Source organism: Crinia signifera, chromosome 7 (assembly GCF_055691185.1).
Source record: "Crinia signifera chromosome 7, ASM5569118v1, whole genome shotgun sequence".
NCBI classification, from domain to species: domain Eukaryota; kingdom Metazoa; phylum Chordata; class Amphibia; order Anura; family Myobatrachidae; genus Crinia; species Crinia signifera.
In genome coordinates this window covers 118,761,954-118,788,806 of record NC_139223.1, presented here as the reverse complement: position 1 = coordinate 118,788,806, position 26,853 = coordinate 118,761,954, and the positions used below count along the sequence as shown (strand labels likewise).

At 41.2% G+C, this 26,853-nt stretch overlaps 1 protein-coding gene across 2 annotated transcripts in view; it reads left to right on the top strand.

Annotated features, from left to right (window-relative positions):
• The window catches only part of MAP3K2 (mitogen-activated protein kinase kinase kinase 2), a 56,319-nt gene extending 33,019 nt beyond the window's left edge, over positions 1-23,300 (top strand). For both annotated transcript variants that reach the window (XM_083153673.1, XM_083153672.1), the window contains exons 8-17: positions 368-498; positions 1,864-1,943; positions 2,034-2,101; positions 5,171-5,263; positions 5,621-5,827; positions 5,935-6,083; positions 10,302-10,433; positions 10,526-10,655; positions 11,684-11,861; positions 14,841-23,300. In XM_083153673.1, coding sequence (XP_083009799.1) covers positions 368-498; positions 1,864-1,943; positions 2,034-2,101; positions 5,171-5,263; positions 5,621-5,827; positions 5,935-6,083; positions 10,302-10,433; positions 10,526-10,655; positions 11,684-11,861; positions 14,841-15,066 — 1,394 coding nt within the window. In that variant the 3' untranslated portion in view covers positions 15,067-23,300. The remainder of the gene's footprint in view (positions 1-367; positions 499-1,863; positions 1,944-2,033; positions 2,102-5,170; positions 5,264-5,620; positions 5,828-5,934; positions 6,084-10,301; positions 10,434-10,525; positions 10,656-11,683; positions 11,862-14,840) is intronic.
• The last annotated feature ends 3,553 nt before the right edge of the window (positions 23,301-26,853 follow it).

Genomic DNA, 26,853 nt, shown 5'->3' with positions numbered 1-26,853 from the left:
CTACCTGAGCTTGTCACACTTTACCATTCATAAATGGAGTCCACGTGGATGGTTTTCTTTAAAAACATGGAAAAATAGTGCAAAACTCATTTTGACCTTTCCATGTGCCGAGCATTGCCATATCGACCTTTTGACAATGCTTACCTTGTTGGTGACAACCTATGGACGGTCTACTAGACATTGTTTGTGAGCCATCTGGATACACACACATGCAGAATAGGGTGGCTTGCTTGTTCTACTTTCCTGATGTTGTATACAGGTACTCGAATACAAAAAATGACCGGTCTTGTGAACTTCTTGGATGTGATCTACATTACATTCAGTATTGCTTTCAAGATTCATTGTGTTCAATATTTGCCTTGTGTAGGAAATCAGACCAGGGATCGGAGTTCCCCTCCTCCTGGTTACATTCCAGATGAATTGCACCAAGTTGTCCGAAATGGATCATTCACCAGCATTAACAGTGAAGGAGAATTTATTCCAGAGAGCATGGACCAGGTGAGCACATTCATAACATTGTTCCAATATTTGTAAAATATTTTTTTTATCTCCTGCAGCCCTCTCTAGTTTACATTCATAAAAACATTTCTGGTCATTCTAGTATTCTTCTTCCCCAAATAAAGAAAGACTTGTACATGACTAAGGTTTTTGGGTGATTTATGCCTCCCCAATCTAAGTGTGTATTACAATGCTGCATAATTGGTTCACTGGTCTGGCTGGGCCTTGAACTGAGAGTTAAACTTTGGTTGTATTTTTGGTAGAGTGGGTGGTGTCCTCCTTTTTTCGCGTTTGCAATTTCTGCTTTCTGGTTCCCTGCACCTGGTCTTGCTCCTTTACTTCGACATGCCCTATTTGTTTCGTAATATATCCCCACTCTATTCGACTGTCCAACTTTGCTTATCCTTTGGTTTAACACTTTATACCTCGAACTTGAATTGCATAAAGTCTCACATAGGATTTGGGTGCTGAAAGGGGTTACTTTCCTGGGTCAGGTGTTCGGAGAAGGTTTTTGGTGAAGCCATTTTTCCAGCTGCTGAGTGAATTTGATATACAAAATATGGAATACATATAGGATTACGAACTTATGGGATGCCGGCAGTAAAGGCCCCCCATACACCAAAACGCCATTGGACCCAAGCGTCCAACGTTGACTGAACGATGCGTGGTCGTAAGGTCAGCCCCCAGATGAGACGAGCTGCACGTCTAATCTGTCGGCTCTCAATGCGGCCTTGAGCAGATTGTATGTGCTTTTTAAGCACATACGATCGCTCATTCTATCGCTCCACGACCTGCATATGACCCGGTCGTATAGAGCACAACCTGATGCACGGCTGGCTTTAGAATACCATCGTCTGCATCCTGATAGACTCTTCAGAGGTCCAGTAAGTATACTTAACTTCTTACACCCTATCCCTGTTAGTGTCTAAACCTTAACTTTCCTAACCCTCTCCCTAACCCTCTCACCCCGCAGCCTAGGCCCCCCCCCCCCCCCAAGGGCTTATCGACGGAATGCTAGATTATCTGTATTCGTGTTCAGTTAGTGGTGGTGTGTATCCTTTCTGGATTTCAACACCACATCTGTTCCTGAGCTTTCTCTAAATTGTATTTGGTTTGCTTAATTGATAATTTGTATGTCTCTGCGCACCTTGTTGTTCAATAAACTGGTTTCTAACTGGAATACAATTTTACACTTATGTATTTGCTAATGATGACATGATTGTTGGGCTTTTTTTTATTTTACACATTTTTTTATAAATACCTGATTTTAAAAAATACATATATTTAAAGAAGTAATATTTTTATTTTGCAATAATGATGTATTTGTATAATATTTGTGTTTTTGATTGATTTCTTGTGGTGCAGATGCTGGATCCATTGTCACTCAGTAGCCCTGAAAACTCTGGCTCGGGCAGTTGCCCGTCTCTTGATAGCCCTTTAGACGGGTGAGTTAAACATGTGATAGTATGGAAATTAAAAGATTATATTTTTAAAAAGTAAACATTAATGTGTTTTTTTTGTCTTGCAACTTCTAGAGAAAGCTATCACAAGTCCAGGATGCCTCGAGCACAGAGCTACCCTGACAATTACCAGGAGTTCTCAGGTGAGGTGCAGATTCCTGTGCTCTCCTGATAAACGTCATAAGTCCAGAGAGACTGAAATATATGCCTCTAGGTCAGTGTTTTTCAAAACCACTGTGCCGTGGCACACTATTGTGCCTTGAGCTTGTTCTCAAGTGTGCCCCCAGATCTAGAGATGCCCAAACCAGTTTACAGCCACCACCAGTTCAACTGGTCTCTTCTTTTCATGTAAAGGGAAAATGTATCTTACTTTTGTTACCTGTGGGGACCAGTTTGATTGTTTTTTTTGTTTTGTTTTTATATTTTTTTCCCTGTGGGGCCAATGTGTTTTGCTCTGTGGGGATCTCATGGTGTGCCTTGGCAATTTTAAAATCTTATTTAGTGAGCCGCAAGGTAAAAAGGTTGAAAATCACTGCTATAGGTGTTATATAAACAATCATCTTAAGGATACATTTCTGTACAGGAATTGTGTTATCTTTACTGGTATGATGGAAACTAAATGCAGTTTCAGTGATCGCAGTCAGGGAAAAATATGTGTGCATCCTAGGGGCCCCTGACTTTATAAAGTTGGGGTCCTTCTCACATAGAATACATTTTATTTTATTTTTCAATAAATGTTTATTAAAATTTTGACACAATAAAGAAAAAACAAAGAAAGAGGGAGGTACATTACAATGGAAAACAGCGAAAGTGGAATGGGAATACAGCTGTTAGCCATAAAAAGTAATGAAATCAAAAATAATGTCCCAGAGAATACAAACAATCTGTTGTCTGAGTATCTAATCCTGCTAAACAATAAAATACTTGACACATAAGTAGAAAAGGAAAAAGAGGACAAGAGAAAAAGGGTGAGGTGAGAGAAGGGTTCTGGCATTCAAAAAATGATTCAAAACCTACAAAGCTGTGCTCTCGTTGCAATAATAATCACGCATAGACTGGGTGTGTAGCCAAAAATATAGTGCTTGCTCATATGCCTGGGAAGATTTGAAATCCAGCTATGGCAACTATGTTGCTGTGAACCTCTGTTTTCTTTCTAGTGTCACTCTCATCTCTTCCATAGTCATGTACATAGCTATCCTGCTATTTTAACTCCTTTTACAGTAGGGGGCGTAGTACATCACTACCGTACAGGGATAACCGTTTTGGCCTCACTTTTAAGGAATTTTAACAGGGACTTTTTATATGTTGAACGGGAACCCAGCACTAAATTTAGAATTCCAGAAAGCAGGCACGGAGGGGACGTCCGGACCCACGGTCAGCCTAGAGATTGAAATAACATTATTCCAAAAGGGGCGAAGTGAAGGACATTCCCACCAAATATGAATTGGGGGTTATCTGTGCCATTGGCACAATGCCAACACGTGTCAGGTACACCAGGGATCATTCTAGCAAGTATCAAGGGGCATCTGTACCAGTGTGACAAAACTTTAAAGTACGTCTCAATCGTGCTAACAAAAGTGGCCTGAAAACTCTTTTCCCAGTCCTTTACAGTTAAATCAAGCTGTAGATCCGGTTTCCAATCTGTCGTGTATTTAGGTAGGTCTGGGAACTTATTTTTGATCAAAATTCCATAGCATCTTGAAAAGAAATGGGCAGCAGGAATCTAAACTCATTCCTGAGAAAACAGTCGGGGGTCTAGTAGAGCCAGGGCGAACTTTAGTACTTAGAACAAAATGTTTCAATTGAAGATATTTCCATATCTCCAATGATGGGCAGTTCCTTTTAGATTGCATGGTAGAAAAGGGTATCCCCACACCTGCCTCCACCAGCTAGCCGACACATGTTACCTCTTTTGATTGCCATGAGTCAAAGCTATTACCATATGTGCCTGGGGAAAGTCTGAATTATTAAACAACCGGGTCAAGTGGGAGAATTTGGAAGAAACATATGGATGTAGTCTAAGCCTATTCCAACGCGATAGAGTAGGGCCAATGGTGGGGTGTGTGATAGCAGGGACCTTTGAGCGCCACGGGTATTGAGCTAGTGATGAGGAGAAGGTAGCACTCTACAACAGGGACCGGCATTTGGCGGACCGCGGTCCATCTCCGGACCGCAAAGGATAGAAAAGCAGCCGCCTAAACTCCTGAAACTAGCAGTGTGGCACTGCTAGTTTCAAAAGTTTAGACAGTCCGCTTTTCTATCCGCCTGCAGCGGTCCCAGCAGCGGCATGGCGGCTCCGTTATGCAGTGAGAGAGGGTTGCCAGGCAACATGACAACAACCTCCACCGTCTGACGCAGCCAGCTGTAATCACGACTTCCGCATTGACCGGAAGAACACACGGATGCCGCTCAGCCGCCCGGAGCGAGGATACTGTGAGCACATTCTGTATGTATTTAAATGGTCACTTGCACTGTTGTTTTTTTGTACACCTTGAAAAAGGGGTTCACAGACCCCGAAACTTTTTGCTTGCTTTAACCCGTGTAGTGTCCTTGCCTATCCATGCTCTACAATAAACCATTGTTTGGCATTGTGAGGTAAAGACCATTCCATAATCCTATTAAGGACTATGGCATCCTAGTACAATGAGAAATGGGGCAATTGAAGGCCACCCATGGTATAGCGTGTTTGAAGCGAGGCCTCTTACTCCCCTAAACAAAATCTCTAACTGCATTGTGTATGGACTGGAAGTGTCTGGAGAAGATATTAAAAGGAATGTGTTTTACAGCACTGATTCTCCCTAAACAAGAAAGCCACCAGTTGCACCAGTCCCGAAATTCAGAGCGAAGTATGGCAATTAATTTAAAAAATATTCACGTTGAAGAAGCGTCTGAGATCAGTATGTATGGTACTTGTTTCCTAGCACGGTGCCCACGATATTCAGTCGTATGGCATTGTATTCAATTTAAAATTTGTATACCATTGTATATGGCATACAATGCAATGTGGTGCGATTTTAAATTGTATATACAATTTTTAATTAATATAAGCACCTTAATAGGTTCTTACAATGTTAAATGCACCCCCACGCCACCGCCACTATCAACGCCAACCCGACTGGTCTGTGAACCGTGTACTCCACATATGGTGTATTCCAGCTTCTTGTTTACATCAAGGGTTATTTGCTGATTGTTACCTCTGTTCTCGGTCTTAGATTATGACATTCCAGTATTTGAGAAATTTGGAAAGGGTGGTACTTACCCTCGGAGATACCACATTTCCTACCACCATCAGGATTTTTGTGATGGTAAGTAACCATTTATATATGCACAGATAAGAATTATTTATTATTTTCGATCAATTATTTTATACAGTGCCTACATAATAAAATGCTTTACAGAGTATTTATTGGTTCCCTGCACCCAGTGTTTTAGATTGAGACATGGTAGATTCAGCAAATCGACATAGCAGGTTTCCACATTTAAAATGGTTAATGATTATCCCTTATTAAATATTTAATTCTGGTAGGTATGTAAACGTGGGGAAATATCCGCATTATGTAGTGACTAGGCATCAAAGTAGTCGTCTGACTAGTCACAGGCTTTTACAGCTGTACCACATTATATAGTTTTAAAGGAAACTCTCAATGTTCCCATATTTCAAGGTCGCAAAACTTTTCCAAGGGCCAGAAGAACCCAAGGGAACAGCTTCCGATCTCCTGTTAGCTTCAGCCCCACTGATCACTCTCTGAGCACCAGCAGTGGGAGTAGTGTCTTCACGCCAGAGTATGAAGACAGTCGGCTGAGGAGAAGGGGGAGTGACATAGACAATCCAACTCTGACCGTAATGGACATAAGCCCACCCAGTCGATGTAAGTGCAGTAATAGACTGATTTGTTGATCTTTTTAGTTTGTTTTTAAAAGGGTTGTAAGTAGTAACTGCAGTTAATTATTGACATAAATGTTTGATTGCTTTCAGCACCTCGTGCCCCATCAAACTGGAGACTTGGGAAACTTTTAGGACAGGGGGCATTTGGAAGAGTTTATCTGTGTTATGATGCTGATACCGGGAGAGAACTGGCAGTGAAGCAAGTGCAGTTTGATCCAGACAGTCCTGAGACCAGTAAGGTAAGATGTCCAATAAACTTAGTCTTGTGCCTCTTTACTTGAACCACCAGCAGTAACATCCTTGTTACAAAACAATCTGGTATACAGTAGTTATATGGACTAATGGTTAAGGAGCCTTCCATCCTCAGAGAGAGAGTGCTTAGCAGCCAGGTAACAGAACCTGGTTCATTGCAAAGGCAGGAATGAGTCTCTGAGATGTGTTTGGGAGAGAGATGAGTGGGCTCCCAAACACACGGCTCCGGTCCAGGTTTTCAGACCTGCAAAGCCGTAGGGGGGAAGAGGGCTGATTGCAGTAGAAGAGATTTAAACTTTGTTCAGCTTTGCTGCTCATCATGCTGATGCCTGGTAGGGGGGCTAATGCTGGTTACACACCTAAAGGTTTATCTGTCCATTCTATCTGGTGGAAACAAAAATCTTGGAATGTAATTGAGCAAATGACAATCAACCTAACAAATGCGTTAAATATGTTTGTTTTAATAAAGTTATGTTTCGTTCATACCAATGGTGGTCAGTGGGGTGTGGGTGGAGCTTCAGCTACAGGCACCAAGGAGAATAGAGTTCTTCGAGTACAGCCCAGGCTCTTCCTCCTCAACGCCCCTACAGGCTTCAGTTGTTTCTTGGTGCCTCAAGGCACAGGTACTAAGGGACAGGGCTCCGAGCCCTGTCTGTAAACTTCAAATTTATTTTTATTTTTTTACTTTACACGGAGACAGCGCAACGCTGCTCCCCTGTGGCTGGCAGCGGCGAGCTGACTTTCATAGCCAGACCCGCCGCTCTCCTCATAACACGGAGGACACCGCGCTCCAACCACAGGTAAGTACCTCCATGTGGGGTGACGCGCGCTGTTAGCAGCGCGCACCGCAAGCGGTCAAGTCACCCGGGCAGGTGCAGCCTGGGTGACCCTGGCAGTGGCACCCAGTCTTTTCTGCGCGGCCGCTAGACCACCAGGGCGCCGTATTGTGAAGCGCCATTTTGTTAATGGGCGCAGGGCACTGATGGTTCCAGGGGAGGCGGGGTCTCGATCCACAGCTCCCCGCCTCCACTTTCAGAGCGGCACAGTGTCTGTTTCCCGCCTGAGCTTAGCTTTCCCACGCCCCAGCAGCGTACTGAAGACGCCATTACGCGGGACTCACTGTGGGAGAAGTGCACCGGGATTCCTGCTCCTCTACACGCTACAGGACCAGGTTTTTCAGCAGCCCTCTGTACCTCAGTATTTTGCTGTGGGTCAGAGAGGATAGTGTCTTTCTTCCTTTTCATCCATCTGTATACCTTTAGAAGAATTACTCCTCCATACATGACCAGGCCGGTTTGTGTGAACGCTGTTCTGCACAAGGCTCCCTGGGGGCCCCTCAGACCCAACGCAGGGGGAACCCAGTTGGTCAGCCACTTTCATCTGCCATGAAGGACTTGGCAACTTAGTTAGCTGCAGCCATTGCCGACACAGCCTGCTACTGCTGCATCTGAGCCGGCCTGGGTGCAGGGTTTTTCCACCTCTGTTCAGGATTTGGTCCAGGTGTCTGCTTCACTGCAGTCGGCGTTGAGGGCTCCACCTAAACGCAAACCACAGGCTCCTTTTAGTCTCTTATCAGTCAGATACTGGTGATGACTTGGACGACCAGGTGCTTGTCGACACAGATGATGATTGGACACAGACGAACCTGATAAGGAGGAAAGGATGTCCCAGTCCAGGGTAGACTCCAGGGTAGGCTGTTAGGATGTCTCTTAATATACAGGACACCCACACCGCAGCACCTGACACGCTTCTTTTTAAAAAGAAAAAGGAGTTGGCCCTTTTTCCCTCTAGCACAGACCTAGAGGAGGTTTTATCTGAGGCTTGGGAGCCTCTGCAGAACAGTTGTGTTGTGCGGCCACCTGCTCTTCTCTACACACCTTTCTAAAATTTTACCAATTTGACACGTTCGCCAGGACAGATTCTGTTTTTGGGCAATGTGTCATCAGTGCAGCTCAGGTGCGTTCCCTCCCGTAAAGGGACAGCTTTGGGACGTCCCAGTGACCACCATTGGTATGAACGAAAAAAGGGGATTTTGGTCCTACCTGTAAAATCCTTTTTTCTGAATCCATGGTGGACACTGGGCGCCCGCCCTCGCACACTGATCTACAGTAAAGGGGGATGGCATACACCTTCCCGAAACTTATTCTTCCTTCTGGTTGCTTGGTTTCTTAGCTTTTTCTCTTCCTCTTCCTGTACCTTGCTGTTGAACAAACTGAAGCCTGTAGGGGCGTGGAGGAGGAGGAGCCTGGGCTGCACTCGAAGAACTCTATTCTCCTTGGTGCCTGTAGCTGAAGCTCCACCCACACCCCACTGTCCCAGTGTCCACCATGGATTCAGAAAAAAGGATTTTACAGGTAGGACCAAAATCCCCTTATTTGGGAGCAAATGGTTGATTGTCATTTGATCAATTACAATTACAATTTTTTTTTTCCACCAGACAGATTGGACAGATAAATCTTTAGCTGTGTACCCAGCTTAAGTATTGTAGCACCAGGGACTTAGTCTGCCAGTGCCAAGGGGCACCTTGCGTACGTAGTGCTGTTTGGACAAGTACCTTTTTTGGTTTATATGAAGCCTTGTTTGTTGTAAAGTAGATTTGTGGCTAATGGGGCAGATGTATTAAGCCTGGTGAAGAGATAAACTGGAGATAAAGTGGAAGGCGATAATGCACCAGCCAATCAGATGTGTTTGAAATATGACAGTTGACTGTCGACCTAGCCCATGTCGACCTAATGCTTGTGTTGACTTATTGTCATGTCGACCTTAACCCATGTTGACCTTTCTAAGATGTATTTGCTGTAGACCAAATGATCCACACCTATCTGGACATAGGTCCACAGACCATAATCAGGAGACCAGCACACATAAGTCTGGCCCCTTAAGCCTGCACTTTTATCGGAGTTCTGCACAGAACAGAATCCCCAAAAAGCATGGTCTTCGGCTGAAATTTGTTTTTTCAAATTTCCAGCTGAAGCCAAAACTATTTCTTTTTAGTGTGCGTGGTCACACAGCCCTTGCAGCCGGTGTACATGTGCAAGAGGAGCCCTTGCAGTGCACTGCACTCCCAAGCGGCAACCAAGACAGGTTTGTGGAAACCCATTCAATTATACTTTGACTATACATAATCCACCTGAGGGCTACATTCCACAAATATTTAAGAAGCACAATAGGAACAATCGGGGCTATACACACTATAATACCCCTCTTAGACATACTACCCGGGATTTTCAACCCAGGTCACTCCTGGGATTTTAGTAACAGACCCCCTTTCACACTACACCTCAAATCCGGGAAAAACCTGGGTATACCCCTTTCACACATAAGCCCCTCCCCCCCTTCCCCAATTGTTGTACATTATAGGGAACCAACCATCCCTATTGTGAGCAGCTTCACAAGACCAAGTGCTTACTTTCACCTTTTGGTAATTCCTTTTTTGCATATCTTGACTGCACCCACTCTGTGGAATGCCCTTCCATGTACAAAAAAAACTCCTAGTCTCCAAACCAAACCTTTGATGGTTTTCCCTGAAACCTCACATCTTCAGACAAGCATATACATAACCTTCATGAACTCTCCTATCTAATCACATTCCTACTGTATAGTTCATTTAATATCCTGCTGACCCCATGCTAAAATTGCTGTTACCATATCATACAGCACACCAAGAACCTTTGCAATCTGGTGGACCATATTGCAATAGATAGCACCAGTCCTTGTGTATCAAGTTTTCATTTCCTATAGATTATAAATTGTGAGCAGAGCTCTTGCACCTCTTTGACTGTTATTAACCAGTTTTGTTTTATCACTCTTGTTTCCAACTGTAAAGTGCAATGGAATTTGCTAAGATTCTTACTTTATAAGAAACCGATAATAACTAAAATAAATAAATGGGTATTTTGAGCGTCCTTGTATGCAACAATTTTTTAGTGACACCACCACTCGCACAAGACGCAACATTTCTGTGCATTTAATTAGTCCCTCCACAGGCATCCTTCTGCTGTGTCCAGTATCTGCAGTGAGTCTGAATCAGCCCCATTGGGCCAAGGCTATTATATATGGCCTCTTTTGTTAGTTGCCTTGATATGTCTCATCATCATTTGTTGAAGATTATTAATGTTCTACACTTTAGATTTGTCAGAAAAGTTCTATGCTTTGAAATGTCCTCTAATTGTATAGGGGTGGCACATAATTTTTTTTTTTTAAAGGAGGTGAACGCACTGGAGTGCGAAATTCAACTGCTGAAAAATCTGCTGCACGAGCGCATTGTTCAGTATTACGGCTGCTTGCGAGACCCTCAGGAGAAGACCCTCTCCATATTCATGGAATATATGCCTGGGGTAAGTGCGGCATAATGCTGTGCATTCTGTTACCAGAAGACCTGTGCAGAGATTCCATCGATAGTTAGAAACATTTTGTTTTCTGGTCATAGGGATCAATAAAGGACCAACTAAAGGCCTACGGAGCACTTACAGAATTTGTTACCCGGAAATACACCCGCCAGATCTTGGATGGGGTACATTATTTGCACAGTAACATGATTGTACATCGAGATATTAAAGGTGGGTCCAGCCCACGGAGGTGTATACTTTATTTTATGTTTTTGGAGAATTTCAATTTTTTTGAGTTTTTCAAATATTTTTACAACATTCACTAGTGGTCAGAGTTAGGACAACAATATACATATACAAATGAAATAGAACAAGAATGTTTTGTCAAAACAGAGTATTGAGAGAGGAGTAAAGATTGCATAAAAACAAAATTATGTGTGGGGGGGTCATTTCGTTGTGCACAAATGTACTAACACTAAACAGGTTCATAGGTCTAACATTATACATCAAAGCCGTCAATGAATGGAAAGCACAGTAAGTTGAAAAGATTCACATAACACATGCGATACTAGTAACATATGGGGGTAAGGCAGGTATTTTATAAGGAAAGATCTTTGAATTAAATGGTACTACTCAGTGAGGAGTGAGATGCATCATATTTGTCCTCGGTTATTGGCTGAATCAGAAAATTTAATAGGGCACCTAAAGTAGGGGTGCAGTTTGATATCCATGATTTTAAGAATCAGATTTTTTAGCTGCTGTAACCAATGTAGTGAGGAATGGGATAAGGCGTTTCTCAGTCTGAGAGGTTCCAGTTATCAAAATTAGCGAAGAGAAGTGGTATAGCGTTTAAGGGTATGAAGGATGAGTCCGATAACTAACTCATGATTTTGTACCAAAACCTTTAAATGTGCCCACGGGATCAGAAGTTGTGAAAAAGGGTTGCAGAGTAACATCCACATTTTGGGCATCTGCCTGTATATCTAATTTATTATTGACTTTGGTTTGTTAATGAGTGAGTGTAATTCTGAGATGTCTTTGATACAATTAAACGCATGCATGCATGCATATATACACATATATATATATATATAAAATGTTGTTGTTGTTGTTGTTGTTGTTGTTGTTATTTTGGCCTCTTTAAAAAATTGTTCATAGCACAATTCCATATATGTACTTAGAGGTATTGATCCCATTATTAATGGTGGGGTCTCTACTGCAACATGCTTTTATCTCACTGCCAACATTTTCTTTCTCAGGCGCTAATATACTACGGGACTCTTCAGGCAATGTGAAGTTGGGGGATTTTGGAGCCAGCAAGCGCCTTCAGACTATCTGCCTTTCTGGTACTGGTATGAAGTCAGTCACCGGCACTCCTTACTGGATGAGTCCTGAAGTCATCAGTGGAGAAGGGTATGGCCGAAAAGCAGATATATGGTGAGTTATATAAAAAAAAATATATGACTTTCTGGAATACTTTTTAAATCTTTAATAGTGCCAAAAAGTACAGGAAAAGAACACTGTGCTAATAGTCATTCCTGTTACAGAGATATTTGTGTAATGCAATAAGGCTATTGCAGTGTCACATAGTTCAGGGGTCAACCTATACAATGCACTTCAAGCATATGCATTATCTGATGCAGTGGCTGTAGAGCAGGGGTTCCCAACCACGGTCCAGGGTTTAAGAGTTGTACCCTATCCTTAAAGACAGGTGATTTAATTAGTACCTCAGTTCTTTTGATTAAACTATCTGCTCAAGCGTGGATATTACAAAAACCTGGTCTGTTTTTGTACTTTGAGGACAGAGGTTGGGAAACATTGCTGTGAAGGGTGGAAGATTTTCTTTATGAAATTAAACAATATTTTTGTTTGTGTTATTTAAGGCATAGGGATTTTTTGTTATTATATTTATTTATTGTTCCATTCCCAAACTCCTACCCTTACATTTTTTTATACTCTGTGCTGCTTGGGGACCCTGCTCATTTCCCTTTATAGCAGGATATGATTTTTTTGTCAGGATAGAGATGCCTGTGGCAATGACAGTGTCATGATATGAGAAGGGCAGTGATGACAGCAGGAAACCACAGACTTGGCTATATAACGTAGTGTACGGAGCATGATACCCCATCAGCAGAGTATATATGGAAAAAGTTATGTTAGGACAAAGCTACAGGGCAGTGTCATAATGTGAAAAGGTGTAAAGGGAAGTAGTGGGAAGCCACATAATGATTTCTACAGTGGTAGAAGCAGGGTTCTCTGCAGTATAGAGTAATGATATTAGACTTCTGTCACACTGATCTCAGTAAGTTATCTTATAGACTAGCCTCAGGCGGAAAAACCTAGGCTTCTGTTTGATAGAATAATTATTGACCACACCTCCTAGCCATTTACATCCACTTGGATATTCATAAACAGGTGTATGTGTATATATATATATATATATATATATATATATATATATATATATATATATATATATATATATATATATATATATATATATATATATATATATATATATATATATATATATATATATATATATAGATCCAGTTTCTAAAAACTGCTCTTGAGACAGATGTTGGTACCATTCAATGAGATTTCTCTTTAACAATGTTACATAAAACCGAAGTCAAGTTTGGAGGATATATAATTTTCTGTTATTGTTAATATTGTTATCCTTTAATGATATAGTGCCACAAGGATTCTGCGTTGCCTTACAAAGTACATAAGCAAATGAGGAAAAAATCAAAACCTAGCACGACATGGTGTATAAACTGCATCAGCGATCTTAACACTCAAATAGCAGGGAGACAGCAGCCAAGAGTAAGGTGTCCTTACTCCTGGCTGCTCCAGATGATGGGAAAAGTGAAGCACATGAAGGAAGAGGACCTTGCTTCTAAGATATTACATTCTCAAGAGCGGGAACAGACTAACAGCAGTGTCACAATGTATAGACACTGAGGAAGGAGCATGGAGCACTCTGTTAGGATGAGCTGGATGGGATTGATAAAGAAGTTGATCTTGAAAACCCATCTGAAGTTTTGTAGAGAGCGGGGGAGTCTAAGAGGGAGGCAATTACAGAGGTAGGGAGCAGCATGTGCTGAATCATGAAGGCGGGTGTGAAAGGAAGTAGTCATGTGGCAGGTGGGCGGGAGTTTGACGGTAGATCAGGTCAGAGATATAATTGGGACAGGATTGGGTGAGGACTTTGAGAATGTGATGCTTTTTACACCAAAAGACTATTTCCGCAGCTGCCGATATAGTTACTTTATATCAGTGGTGCTGTGGGAGAATGATACAGTGCATACACACTCGCTGATATCATTCGTGATATTGGTCAGTGATGTCACTCGACCCCCAACATGTACAGATGGTCATTAATGACCTGTTGCGATGCGCATCATTAAGAATATTGACTAAGTGAGAAGACCGTGGTGAAGGCCAGGGGATGAAAAGTAGTTAGTTCTGAGCATCATCTGCATAGAGATGATATTGGAGACCAAATTAGCTGTTGAGCTTAACTAGAGAGGGTGTACAAAGGGAGAATAGGAGAACAGAACCTGGGGGCACACCTACATTTATGAGAGGAGACTGAGAGCTATGAGGGCAGTATCACAGACCGAGAAAATTAAGGAACTGTGGGAGGAGAGCTTAGTCCACAGTGTCAATTTGATTTGGCAGCAAAGAGGTTAATGCTGACATTCACAAGGGCAGTTTTCTTGGACAAAAGCCAGACTTGTACCTCGTTCACACTGACCGAAATTCCTGGCATGTTGCAGGGATAAGCTCTAATGATCCAGGTTGTGGCTCATTGTGAACGGGTGTGACTGCATCTACCAAGGTCTATTGATCAGGAACTTTGCAGTCGCCAGTTTGAATGATGCGGTCTGAAAGAAAGGAGCTGATTTGCCAGCCAACCGAAGCTCCTCTCTTGATTATTCACACCCATTGCATGGACAGATCCATGTTCAGTGTGAACGGGGCCGACCCGGGTATTTCTCGGGTCGGAGGTGCAGTGTAAATAGGGTCTTTTGAGCGGAGATGATCTTTGATATTGCTATGGAGGCAATGCGAACATGGCATGTAATGGGAAGACAAAAAGGCATTAAGGCAGTTGTAGATAATGAGGGCAAGTGTTAGGATCAACTGTAGGTTTTTCTAATAATAGGGGAGTTAAGGGCATGTTTTAATACAGTGCGAACAGTGGCTGAAGTCATTTGACAAAAATGCATAGGTTTTATTACATTTGTGGCTTTCTCCTCCTGTTTGCATCTGTAATATATTTTGTTTCTTGCAAATGTTTTCAATTGGACACCAATGGTTGTATTCTTCTGTTAATAATTCACATAGCAAAAACAGTTATTTTAAATGTTAATGTAACTTATTAATTAAATACTTTGTTTTCTCTGTCAGGAGCGTGGGGTGTACGGTTGTGGAAATGCTTACCGAGAAGCCACCTTGGGCAGAATTTGAGGCCATGGCTGCCATTTTTAAAATCGCCACCCAAACCACCAACCCGCAGCTGCCAGCACATGTGTCGGACCATACCCGGGACTTCCTGAAAAGGATTTTTGTAGAGGCCAAGATGAGGCCATCAGCTGAAGAACTGCTGCGGCACACATTTGCCCAGTGTCACTAGCGACTTCCCTGTGATCAGCTCTTCCTTTTTCGCTGCGATTCTTCCAAAGCTGATGGCACTTTAAAAGCCAATTAAAGACTTCATAAAATGACAAGAGAGACCATTAGATTCCTCTCGATTACTCAGATATTTGGGATGGGGCTGCAGCTTGTTGATCTAGTGAACATTGCGGCTGAAATCCCAGATTTTGGAGCTTGGGACTTTTTTTTTTCCACAAGGTACAACCGCCTTTACTCCAAGTCAAAGCACTTTATAGAACATTCTTATTTCCTGTCCCATAGAATTGGGAACCTAAGGCTACAAAGGAGGAAACAAATAGTTTTGAAGAGCATGTACATGTTGAGCAGCACGAGGCAGCTCCACCTTTTTTGGGTAGATTGTGTTTTTGTTAATACTTTTTCTATTCAGTTATATATCAGTCTAACTGGTTTTAATAAGATTGGGTATTACAGTTGTGTATTGACCTGTCTATCAAACTTATTTAGGTTCTTCTGTCCTAAGTATGTGGAGATGAAGTAAACATTATGGTACAAAGTTTTAGCGTTAGATCGATTTTAGACTGAAGCAACATTGTGTCTTAGATTCTGATTTAGCAACACTGCTAAAAAATAAAGTGCAAACCTAGGAAATATTTGGTACATGTCAGAAGTAAACTTGAAGAATAATTGGTAGAAAAGTCGCAAACTATAGTAACATGGGTCCATGTTCTGTTTTCTGTAGGCAGGAATCCTTTGTACTTAATGGCCCCATATTGTCTTTTGTTACTTGTTTTAGACTCCATCGTGCTTTTGAGCAACCCCAAAGCACTTTTTTTTTAATTCATATTTTTTAAGAACTGAAGAGCATCATGGATTTAGAATTAAATAGATTCAATTTCATATTTTATTTTTTGAAAACTCCTGGTAGTATGTTCAGCTATTGTGGCAGCCCCCGTAACACTGACTAATGTAGGCATAGGCACATGAGACCTGAGAAAAGGAGCTGATAACATGTGTAATGAAACCACCCTGTTGTGGTTGGTTATATGGTTTATTCTTCAGTCCATTGAACCCCAAGATTGCATTTGTTTGTGTAGGAAAGCGGATGATTTAACCATTTTAAACAAAATTGTTTGTTAGAATTTATCAGGGTGCACCATGGCTGTGGCATGCGACTTGTGTTACAGTACAGTTCACCTAATAAGGGAATGAATAATGTTGATCATTTTTAGCTTCTTGTTCGAATGTTTCTCTGTAGTACTTTGCTGCCTAAGGAGAATGTTGCGGTGCAGACCACCTACAGCAAGTAACAGTAATACCAAAGAGGGGAAGCATTTACAATATAACTCACTTTTTGAAATTGTTTGTCGCCAGGGTACTGCGTCACAGTATAAATATTATATAGGTTATCCAGGGTGACTTCTAAAATGTATAACCACTTACAGGGTATCCTAAATTTTGAATGGTTGCTACCTTGACATGGAGTTTGGTGGGAGGAATTACTACTTGCAATCTGACACAGGTTACCATTATATTATACTCTAAAGCTCCCCCCGCCCCCCCCCATATGCTAGTGTATCAAACATTGTGTGGACTATAGATAATTGTTTTTCTTTCATAAAATACGGCAAGGTGTGATCCTGTGGTGCCTTATCAGTGTGCAGGTGGTGGAAGACTTATCTACTTACAGCTGGTACCTTCCTGAAAAGTTTTTGTCAAGTGCATACTATATATAACGGCCAATCTCTTACCGATATATATGATGCAGGCTAGTAAAGCGGTAAAGACTCCAGAGTGGACATTTTGTGTTTTCCTCATACAGATGTGTCATCCTTTATTGTTGCTGCAGTCACATTACACGACTATTCTAGTCGCAAGCACATTTACTAAGCCAGAGCTTTTCTTTGTGCATTTTTCCCTAAAATAGCTAGGCCGATAAGATGCACACACAGACGTTGCTGAGTTAAATGATATGCAGCATATTTATAGTCTGTGTTCGACCGCTCCTGTATCTGTATGCGAATTGCTGCATTACAGTGGTTTCCAGTAGAACACTAATTCTGCATTTTGTATGCAGATACAGGGGCCGTCGCAAACAGAATACAGGTTGAGTATCCCTTATCCAAAACGCTTGGGACCCGAAGAATTTGGGGTAACGGATTATTCTGTATTTCAGAATATTTTTATATTTCAGTGATTTTATATTTCAGTGATGTATCTTGAGGTAACAACATCAAACACATGAAATACAAACAAATATATTTTATTTGTGCATAAAACAATGTTTCAAAACATGAAACAAAGTTTATGTACTACCTCAGGCACTGACTTTGAATGCTTAACAATCATTTTATTGCACATATTTTGTGCCAGTTACAGATCATGTCCTCAGTAGTGCCAGTTACAGATCATGTCCTCAGTAGTGCCAGGTACATATCATGTCCTCAGTAGTGCCAGTTACATATCATGTCCTCAGTAGTGCCAGTTACATATCATGTCCTCAGTAGTGCTGTCACAGGTGTCCCCTATAGTGCTTTTGGCAAAATGTCACTTTCCGGAATGTATGGTTTTCGGAATAATTTGGATAAGGGATACTAAACCTGTATACAGATGGAGCCGGGCTCCCTCTTACTGGCGATTCGCCAGCAGCAAGGCGCTCCATCTGACTGAGACGCGCGTGCATCTCACATGCACACGCGTCTCTGTTTCCGGGCGGCGGGGCGACGGGAACCCTGTCCGTCTCCGCTTCAGGGAAACTGACAGGGTTAGGGGGTGCGGGGAGGCGGTGGGGACCCCGGGTGACCACCGACAAGCCGGCAGGGACCCAGGGGAAGTGCCGTGGGAAGGGGACGCGTGCGCATATCAGATGGCGGCTGGCGATTCTGCCGCCATCCCCTGCAAAGACCAGGCCGGCTCCATCTGTATGTATGCCGCATATCATTTTAATCAGCAAATTATGCTGTGCATCTTATTCGCATAGGTATGCAAATAAGATTTTTTTTTTTTTTTCTGGGGAAAGGATTCCAGGCTCTGGGCCTTATTCTGGTTCACTATTAGAGGCAAATGCCTTCTTAAATCGACAAAACCATGTGCACTGCAGATGGGGCAGATATAACATGTGCAGAGAGAATTAGATCTGGGTGAGTTATTTTGTTTCTGTGCAGGGTAAATACTGGCTGCTTTATTTTTACACTGCAATATAGATCTCACTTTGAAGGAAAACCCCACCCAAATCTAATTCTCTCTGCACATGTTATATAGGCCCTATGTCAGAGTTTCATGGAAGCGGCTACTCCCATGCACCATTTGCCGTGACTCATTACGTATGGAGGCTAGATGAGGAAGGGCACATTTGTACGTCTAGATCCCATGTCTGCCTACTTATTTAGGTACTCGCCACTTCTGCTTCGTGGTATGCATATCCTGTTTACTTTCAGATGTTTTTGCTTTTCTGACAGTGGATTATATTATAAAAATTGAAGGTTGGATTGTTGCTGTAGTTATGGAATTTTTAAAGTGTGATCCAGTCTGTTTAGCTCTGGAGCTTTTCCTGTATGCAGATATTTGAGTAACCTATGTAGAAGATGTATCCCACCGTTTGTAGAAGATGTATCCCCATTGCATTTTGTCTTTTCCCATGCTACATGAAAGTTATGGAGTTTCTCAGCAGCTCCATTTGCCCCATTTATATTCTGGGATTTTAGATTTTCCATTGTACCCACGCAAACGAAGTGGTCTGCATTCATAATTTATCTAGTGTCTTAACAAGGAAATTTTTCAAATTAACGGTAGTGAAATCTGGAACACAGGAAACGTTATTGTGGTTTTGTTGAACTTTTGGTTAAATTTGTATTTATTTTTGCCCTTTAACTGCAGCTCATATGCCTATAGAAACAAGTTTCCCACTGAGAACTATTTCTAGAAATGTATTCTTGCATCACCTGGTTTTCATTTTTAGGTAATCGTTTCTTCGTTCTCTCAATGGTGGTGGCACAGTGACTGTTACGATGCTTGGTGTTGGTAATCAGTATGTATGCTGCGTGTATCACGTTACAACCATATAGATTTTAATTACAGTAACTGGTGAAAAAATAATTTGTTAAAATATTGCATTGACCTGTAGGCTACGGGTTTGTCTCTAAAGCCATTATTGACCATCTTGGTCCTTAGCAGTTTATAATAGTGCCTTTTACTTATGTCTGCGTGTATCTGTTTGTATACATGTTTGTGGTTATAGGTTTTTTATGTATACTTGTATACATACACGTATGTATGTATGACAAAGATATATATGTACAAAAATAAATTGATGCGGTTCCTCGTGCTGTGTTTACACAGAAAGTGCCAAATGTGAAGTGATATCTGTACATTCCTATAGATACTAAGCTCTACTCGAGGACTGTGAGCATACTGTATGATCTGTTATTGCAGTCTTTCTGGAATGCATAACTTCTTGGGTGCAAAAACAGTGCTTTACGAATCCGTTCTAAAATGAGGTTACATGTTTGTTATATTCTATGTTTGTTTTACTGGACTTTTTGCAAGTGTGGAATGATCAATAATAGTATTTATTCACAAATGTCATATTGAGCAGCTTTGGATAGACTGTCCAATTGTAAACTGGACCCTCACAAAAAAGCTACAGGATTGGCTGAGCTTTTGGGTGCATTATTTAAGGCACTTTTAACATATTAATGCCAAAGATGTATTGTGTTTGTACTAGAATTATTACTTTTTTGATCAATGTGTGTATTTCAGCTGCTCTCACGAAAAGCCTTGAATCTGAAAACATTTGCAGAGCCTTCAGTACTAACAATTTTATGTGATGTTTCAGTTGTGTGTGTTTATGACCGTTTTGTCATATACTGTTCTACTCAAAACTCAGTCTTTCGAAGCTAAAAACTGCCACTGTTATCGGAGCTTGCTGCTTATTGTAGGAATTGTCTACTCTTTTCTGTGTTCCCTGCTGTTATCGGGACTGTTGCTGTTCACAAGTTTTCAAAGCAAGATTGAGAATCCTACTGTTGGAAAATCAGGTGCTGCATCCCTTTTGACTTACTTGTCCAGGCATGTCCAAACTGTGGCCCTCCAGCGGTTGTAAAACTACATGTCCCAGCATGCCTCGCCATAGTTTAAACATTCCCTGGTAGAAAAACTGTGGCACTGCATGATGGGACTTGTAGTTTCACAACAGCTGGAGGGCCATAGTTTGGACATGCCTGTTGTAAGCTATCCAGGTAATGATGACTGGAGACAGCAGCAGTTCTGTTTTTTTTTCTTTTTTTTTTTTTCAATCAGTGGAAGTTAAGGGGTGGGGCTCTGCATTTAAATTTGTACTCGGTAATAGTTGACGTTATTCCCTATTGTGATATGGCAACACTGAAAATAAAGCAGGCCCCTCCCTCATGGCAACTGCTCCTGCCCTATTCATATACTTTAATGCAGCAATACAAATCAGCTTTCCTGCTGTTGGCTAATTGCAGCATACTGGTATGTAAAATGGCAACACCAATGCTTGCCCTGTTTTCAGTGAGCAGTGCCCATGATAATGAGCAGCAATGTGTGTAGATTACAGGGCAAAAAAATGCGAGTAAGATTGTTTTGCTGTCCACGATGCGTGGTGTCTTCGATGTGTGGTGTCTTCAAGTCTAACGTACACTCTTGTGGTATTCTCTGTCTATGGCACTTTGTAGACTACTTATACTTATATGCAGTGTTTTATACAACTGGTATTTCCACTAATGATTTGTGATACTAAATGTTGTTGCAGAGCTTGCTGAAGATAAAAGGCATTCTATGTACACAATGTACAATTACCGACCACCATTTGTGTTACATGACTCCGTTGTATTCCATGATTGAATTCCCAATTCCTAATTCACGCCATTCCCAATTCACCCCATTAGTGTCTGACAAAGTGAGGTTATTGTCCCCTTACTATGTGAACCAAATACATTATTCAGCCTTTTTTGTTGGTACATTCCGGACATGTGAATATTGGTTCATCCTTTAAAGTAGGAATGGTCTTCATTGTGTGCACTTTAAGCTGTATAATCATCGTTTAAACATAGGGACTGAGGAGTTATATATGAGTTACCTGTGCAGAAAATGACCAACCGTTTTATTTGTCCTCCAGGGGGAGGGGTTAATTAGACATATTATGAACACAGGTTAAAGCTGGGGTATAGTCACCCTGCTCTAAAAACTGTAAATATTTTTTTTTTTTTTTAGATTTCATTTCAAATCCAAAACTTTATCTATATTTAATACAAAACATATATATTTCACAGTATAGATTTGTCTTGGTACAATCTTAAACTTGCAGGAGTAACATTGCTTTGGTGAGAACTCTACTTCAATGAACATAGCCTATTAAAATATTTGATATATAGTTTAAAACTTGTTTAAATGTATTAAAGTAACATTTACCAACCACCTTCACACACTACAAGTAACTAGTTTGTATGTATGAGGCACTTGTGCCTTTGTGATGCTACTAGCCCCTAGTGAATTCACATATTGGTTCATACTACAATCTCTGCTGTATGCAAGGTGACTGGTACAATTTAATAAGAGCATTATTGCTCCATTATAAGTGCTGGTATTTGTGACTGAAGAATTCATTAATCATCCAAATTCTGTTCTCCATTATAAACCGTTATTATACATGTGATTGTAAGCCAGTTGTTAGGCACTGTACAGCATTTTTTATACTCTGTAAATGTTTTGCACAATTTTTGTTTTTAAAGATTTTATTTTAATTGATTGTAAAATTCAGAGCAGCTGTAAATGTGAGTGTGTGTGTGTGATCGTTTGTGCGACGTACTACTGTCTGTGCTTGTCAAACAGTGAGAGGTGAAAATACTGAGCTACTTCCTTGCTTCTGGGTGTTCTCATAGTGTACTAAATTGTGTCCTGAAGCCGATCACCACCTTTGCTGATGCAATGGCTAGCTCATTAAGCAACTGTGATAGCAAGGCGTTTAAAGTGACCTGTCATAGCGAAGAAATGTAAACTTGAATACATATTATATAATGTGTCTGAGGCTGGATCCAACACTATTGTTATGTTTTATGATGAAAATGTTTTTTTCTGGTTTGTTTGCTTTTTTTTTTATTTTCCATGCTTTCTACTCTTAACTGAATGGTTGCACTTGATTTGAAATGCTTGTTTGAATTCATATACAAAAGGTTTCGAAAATGCCATGCAAGCACACTCATGTCGTGCTGTTTTATTCGCATCAAATAATTTGATCACCTATGTGGTCAGCACTGGTGATGGCAAAACTACTTGTCACAAAACACCGTTTTTACGAATGCAAAATGTATTGGCTGTAAAACGCAATCTGCTTCAAATCTATACTTTCTTTCCAAGAGGAAATTTTCTTGATTTAGAATGTTTGAGTTTAGATTTAATTCAAATATGAAATTCAAATTTTTATGGCATTTCTGCAAAGAAATAATAAACCTTTCCAGTAATTTCAAATAAATATTTCCCTTAACTTCTTAAAGTGGTTGTGTTTCCTGAATGTGGAGTGGTAGCCAATAATCTATATTTTTGGATCTGTGGCTAATCAATTCACTAGGAACTAATGACATAATGAGATAGGAAACAAGTTCTGCCTCCTAATTCAGTGACATTGGTTCCTAATGCAATAATATGCTCCCATCTCTGGTATATGGCATCTGTTGTGCGGAAAAACAATACATTGAGAATTCCAGAGGGTAAGATATTTAAAGTGTGAATTATATCTTAAGCATTGGCTTCTAACTTTAGGTACTGATAAAAACCATATCCGGAAAACAAAACCTGACCTCCCTACAATATAGATACCTGTAATTGTTCAGCTCCAACAATGACTACCTTTGTGTACGTAAGGATCCTATTGACTACTGTCTTACGTAGCTCGAAGACGGAACTTAAAATTCAAGGCCATTTCTCAGTATAATTTCTGACTTATAATATTTTTTTCAAAATGTATATCTAATACAATTTCTGAGAATGTACAAAATATCTATTTTCAGCTGGCTGATATTCTAATAATATTTTTTTATTTTTAAGTTTTGAAACTTATTTTGCGTTTTTGGAAATGAAAAGGTGCATTAATACTATATAATATGTAAAGGCCACCCTATGCGATGGACGGTGTCTTTTCTGTTTTGTAAAGAAAAAATGTTATTTTGTTTTCTTGCTAATGCTTTGATTACAATGTTCTTAAACTTCTCCAAAGAAACTATAAATTACTTTACAATAATTTTTTCTGTGTTTGTCCTTGTGCATCTTTTTTCTGTATAAAAAGGTCTTAAAGTTTCTGGTAAAATAGTCTAACTTTTTGTAAAATACCCAGCAACATTCTACAAATACAATGACTTTGAATTGTTTTTAATGGATTTAAATTGCTCACATGTTATAAAAAAAGCTTCAGCTAATGACCTTTATTATCGCCATGTCGGTAAATAGTATGCACACAATATATTTTCTTTAAATTGCTGATTCACCTGGTGCTTTTCTCCCTAACCAGAGATCTGGTAGCCTGCTCCATCCAGCTGTATTTCCTGGCAGTCTGGTGTGGTGAGGCCAGTGGCTGGTAAGTCACTGGCTAGTGACAGAAGTAGATTTACAAATACATACTGCATTCAAACCTGATAATTCATTTGGGCATTATACAGAGGTGCAGCGGGTTGGGATCATTTGGTCTACAGCATGATGGTCATAAGTTCAACATGGGTCTAGGTCGACAGGTCATTAGTTCAACAGTGTTTAGGTCGACAGTCAAAAGGTCGACATGTGTTTTTTCACAGTTTTTTACCTGAATGTCAACACAGTCGACATGGACACAGTTTAAAGTGCACCGCATCGGGCACAGTGCCTCGCTGCGCTCGGCACACTATTTTATGCTCCCACCATGCCCTAGTGGATGGTAGGGCATGAAATACAGCTTGTCGGCTCCAAAAACAGTGAAAAACCCCATGTCGACCTTTTGACTGACGATCTAGACAATGCCGAACTAACAACCTGTTAAACTTATGACCTTTCGCCCTAGAACCATGTCGACCTTTTCCTATGCCGACCTAATAACTGTCGACCCTCATGCTGTAGACCAAATGACCGCATCCTGGTGCAGCAGTATGCACTTTGTATATACTGTACAGTACTGTGCAAAATCTTTAGCCAGGTGTGAAAAAAATGCTGCATATTTGGTGTGCCAACCCGTTGCCTTCCAGTCAATTCTTCGTATACTTCCACAAAGTTTTTGAAGGAACTCAACAGGAAGTTTTTCACACATCTTGGAGAACTGAACACATTCTGTGGATGTAATCCCGGACAGACTCTGTGTTGAGATCAGGGCTTTGTTGGGGCCATAGCATCACTTCCAGAACTCCTTGTTCCTCCTTACGCTGAAGAATGTTTTTAATAACATTGGCTATATTTATGGGTTGGGTGCCAGCTGATGGCCCGATAGTCGGGATCCCGTCAGTCAGTATACCAACATCGGCATTCTGACTGTTCAGGTGCCCAACTGGCGGGCTATTCTTCCTTATGGGGGTAGACAATCCCCAGCCTGGTAAGCGCAGCAAGGCCACAAGGGGCTTCTTTGCACTCGCCCCCTGTCGGAGTACCGGCAGTCAGGATTCTGATGTCTGTATACTGACCATCGAAATCCCAACTGTTGTCTGTCATACCACACCAGTTTAGGGTCATTTTCCTGCTGCAGAGTAAAATTAGAGCCATTCAGACTCCTCCCTGATGGTACTGAATGATGAATAAGTACCTGCCTGTACTTCTCAGCATGAGGGCACCATTAACCCTGACAAACACCTCAACACCTTCTGCTGAAATGCAGCCTCAAACTTGCAAGGAACCTTCCCCATGTTTCACTGTTGCCTGCAGATACTCATTACTGTTCCCTCACCTGTGGATCTTTTAAGAGTGATGTCAAACTCATGTCCCTCCAGCTGTTTTGGAACTACACATCCCAGCATGCCTTGCCACAGATTTTATATAATTTATTGCTAAAACTCTGGCAGGGCATGCTTGACATTTTGAAGCAGTGGTGTCAAACTCATGGCCCTCCAGCTATTGTGGAACTACATGTCCAGTCAGTAATGAGTGCACCTGTCAGGTGACCTGGAAAACGTGAACTGTGTGGGGGTCCTGAGGACAGAGTTTGGGAACCACTGGTCTAGAGCATCTGCTGTCATTTTTCAGCACACTAGTACCTATGATTATAGTCTAGTTGCTTAGCTTTTTTTTTCACATCGAAGGTATGGCTTTTTGGCTGCAGTTCTTCCATGAAGACCACTTCTGACCAGACTTCTCTGAACAGTAGATAGGTGTACCTGGTACCACTGGTATTTGCCATTTCAGAGCTGATGATACTGCTGAACATCTTCGGCTTTAGAAGAAAAGTATGTTTCATTCATATGATGCTTGGCTGCCCAATGGGTCTACAGTTCTCAACGTTGCCCGTTTCGTGCATCTTCAAAAGAGCTTGAACAGCACATCTTAAAACCCCATGCTGCTTTAAAATCTTTGCCTTGTGCATGATGTAGTATAACTACATTGTGTTATGTTGCTATACCATGGTGTGTGTCCTGTAACATAAACATTTTCTACAACCACACCTTTGTAGCAAAGTTTGGCTGTTCTGTACCCAGTTTTATGCCTCCTACACAGCTGTTTCTGTTTCAGTTAATGACTGTGTTTCAACCTACATATGAAAATTATAATTATCAGCTGTTTGGTATGATTGGTTAATCATTCACCTGTCTATAATCCTACAAAGTACCTCACTTTGTGCAAAGGTGGTCGCACCAAATATTGATATGATTTATATTTATTTCTTGTTTATTCACTTTTTTGTTGCCTTACTCACTTATATTTTTTAGAAAGCATTCTTAGTTTGCAGCATGTTTTCCACACCTTCCTAAAACATTTGCACAGTACTTTGTGTACTGTCCACCCATATGAGGATGGTGCTAACAGTCTCTAAAGAAACTCTTTAAATATGCAAACAACTACTTTAAAAATTGTAACCGAAAACTGATCTATATGTGAAATGTCAGAACTAACAATGTGTAGTTGTTTGGATGTTTACATTTTTTTTTTTTTTGGTCTAGGAATGCCCTCCACCTGTGGAGCTGGTAAATGACTCGAGAGGTTAGGCACCTTATCAATGTTTTTGTTTCATTTTTTGGTACTTGTTTCCTAGCACGGCGCCCACGATTTTAATCTTATTACATCATTTTGATTGCATCGCAAGTGATGCGATCAAAATGATGATTTAATTGTACATGCACCTTGATGGTTGATTAGTATGTTATATGCACCCCCATTGTTAACACCACCGCCACTATTAACGCCAACCCGAAGCGTGGTGAGCGTAGTGAGCCCGCGAGGGGCGGTGGTACGTGTCCTCCGACCTTTTCATACCCCCACTATCCACGTTGACGTGGAGTTGATTTTATATAGTGTAGCGAGCGCAGCGAGCCACCGAGCCCGAAGCGTGGCAAATGCAGTGAGCCCTACCAGATACTTCACATGTATTCCGCATCCCCTTGTGGGGCTCGCCATGCTTCAGGCTCGCTGCGCTTGCCACACTATAAAAAATCAACTCCACGCCGACGTGGATAGTGGGGGTATGAAAAGGTCGGAGGATGCGTAACGCCGCCGCTCGCCACACTTCGGGTTGTCGTTGATAGTGGGGGTGGCGTTAACAATGGGGGTGCATTTTTACATAGTAATCACCCATCAGGGTGCCTGTACAATTAGAAATCGCATTGCATGCCATTGTAATGGCATGGGATGC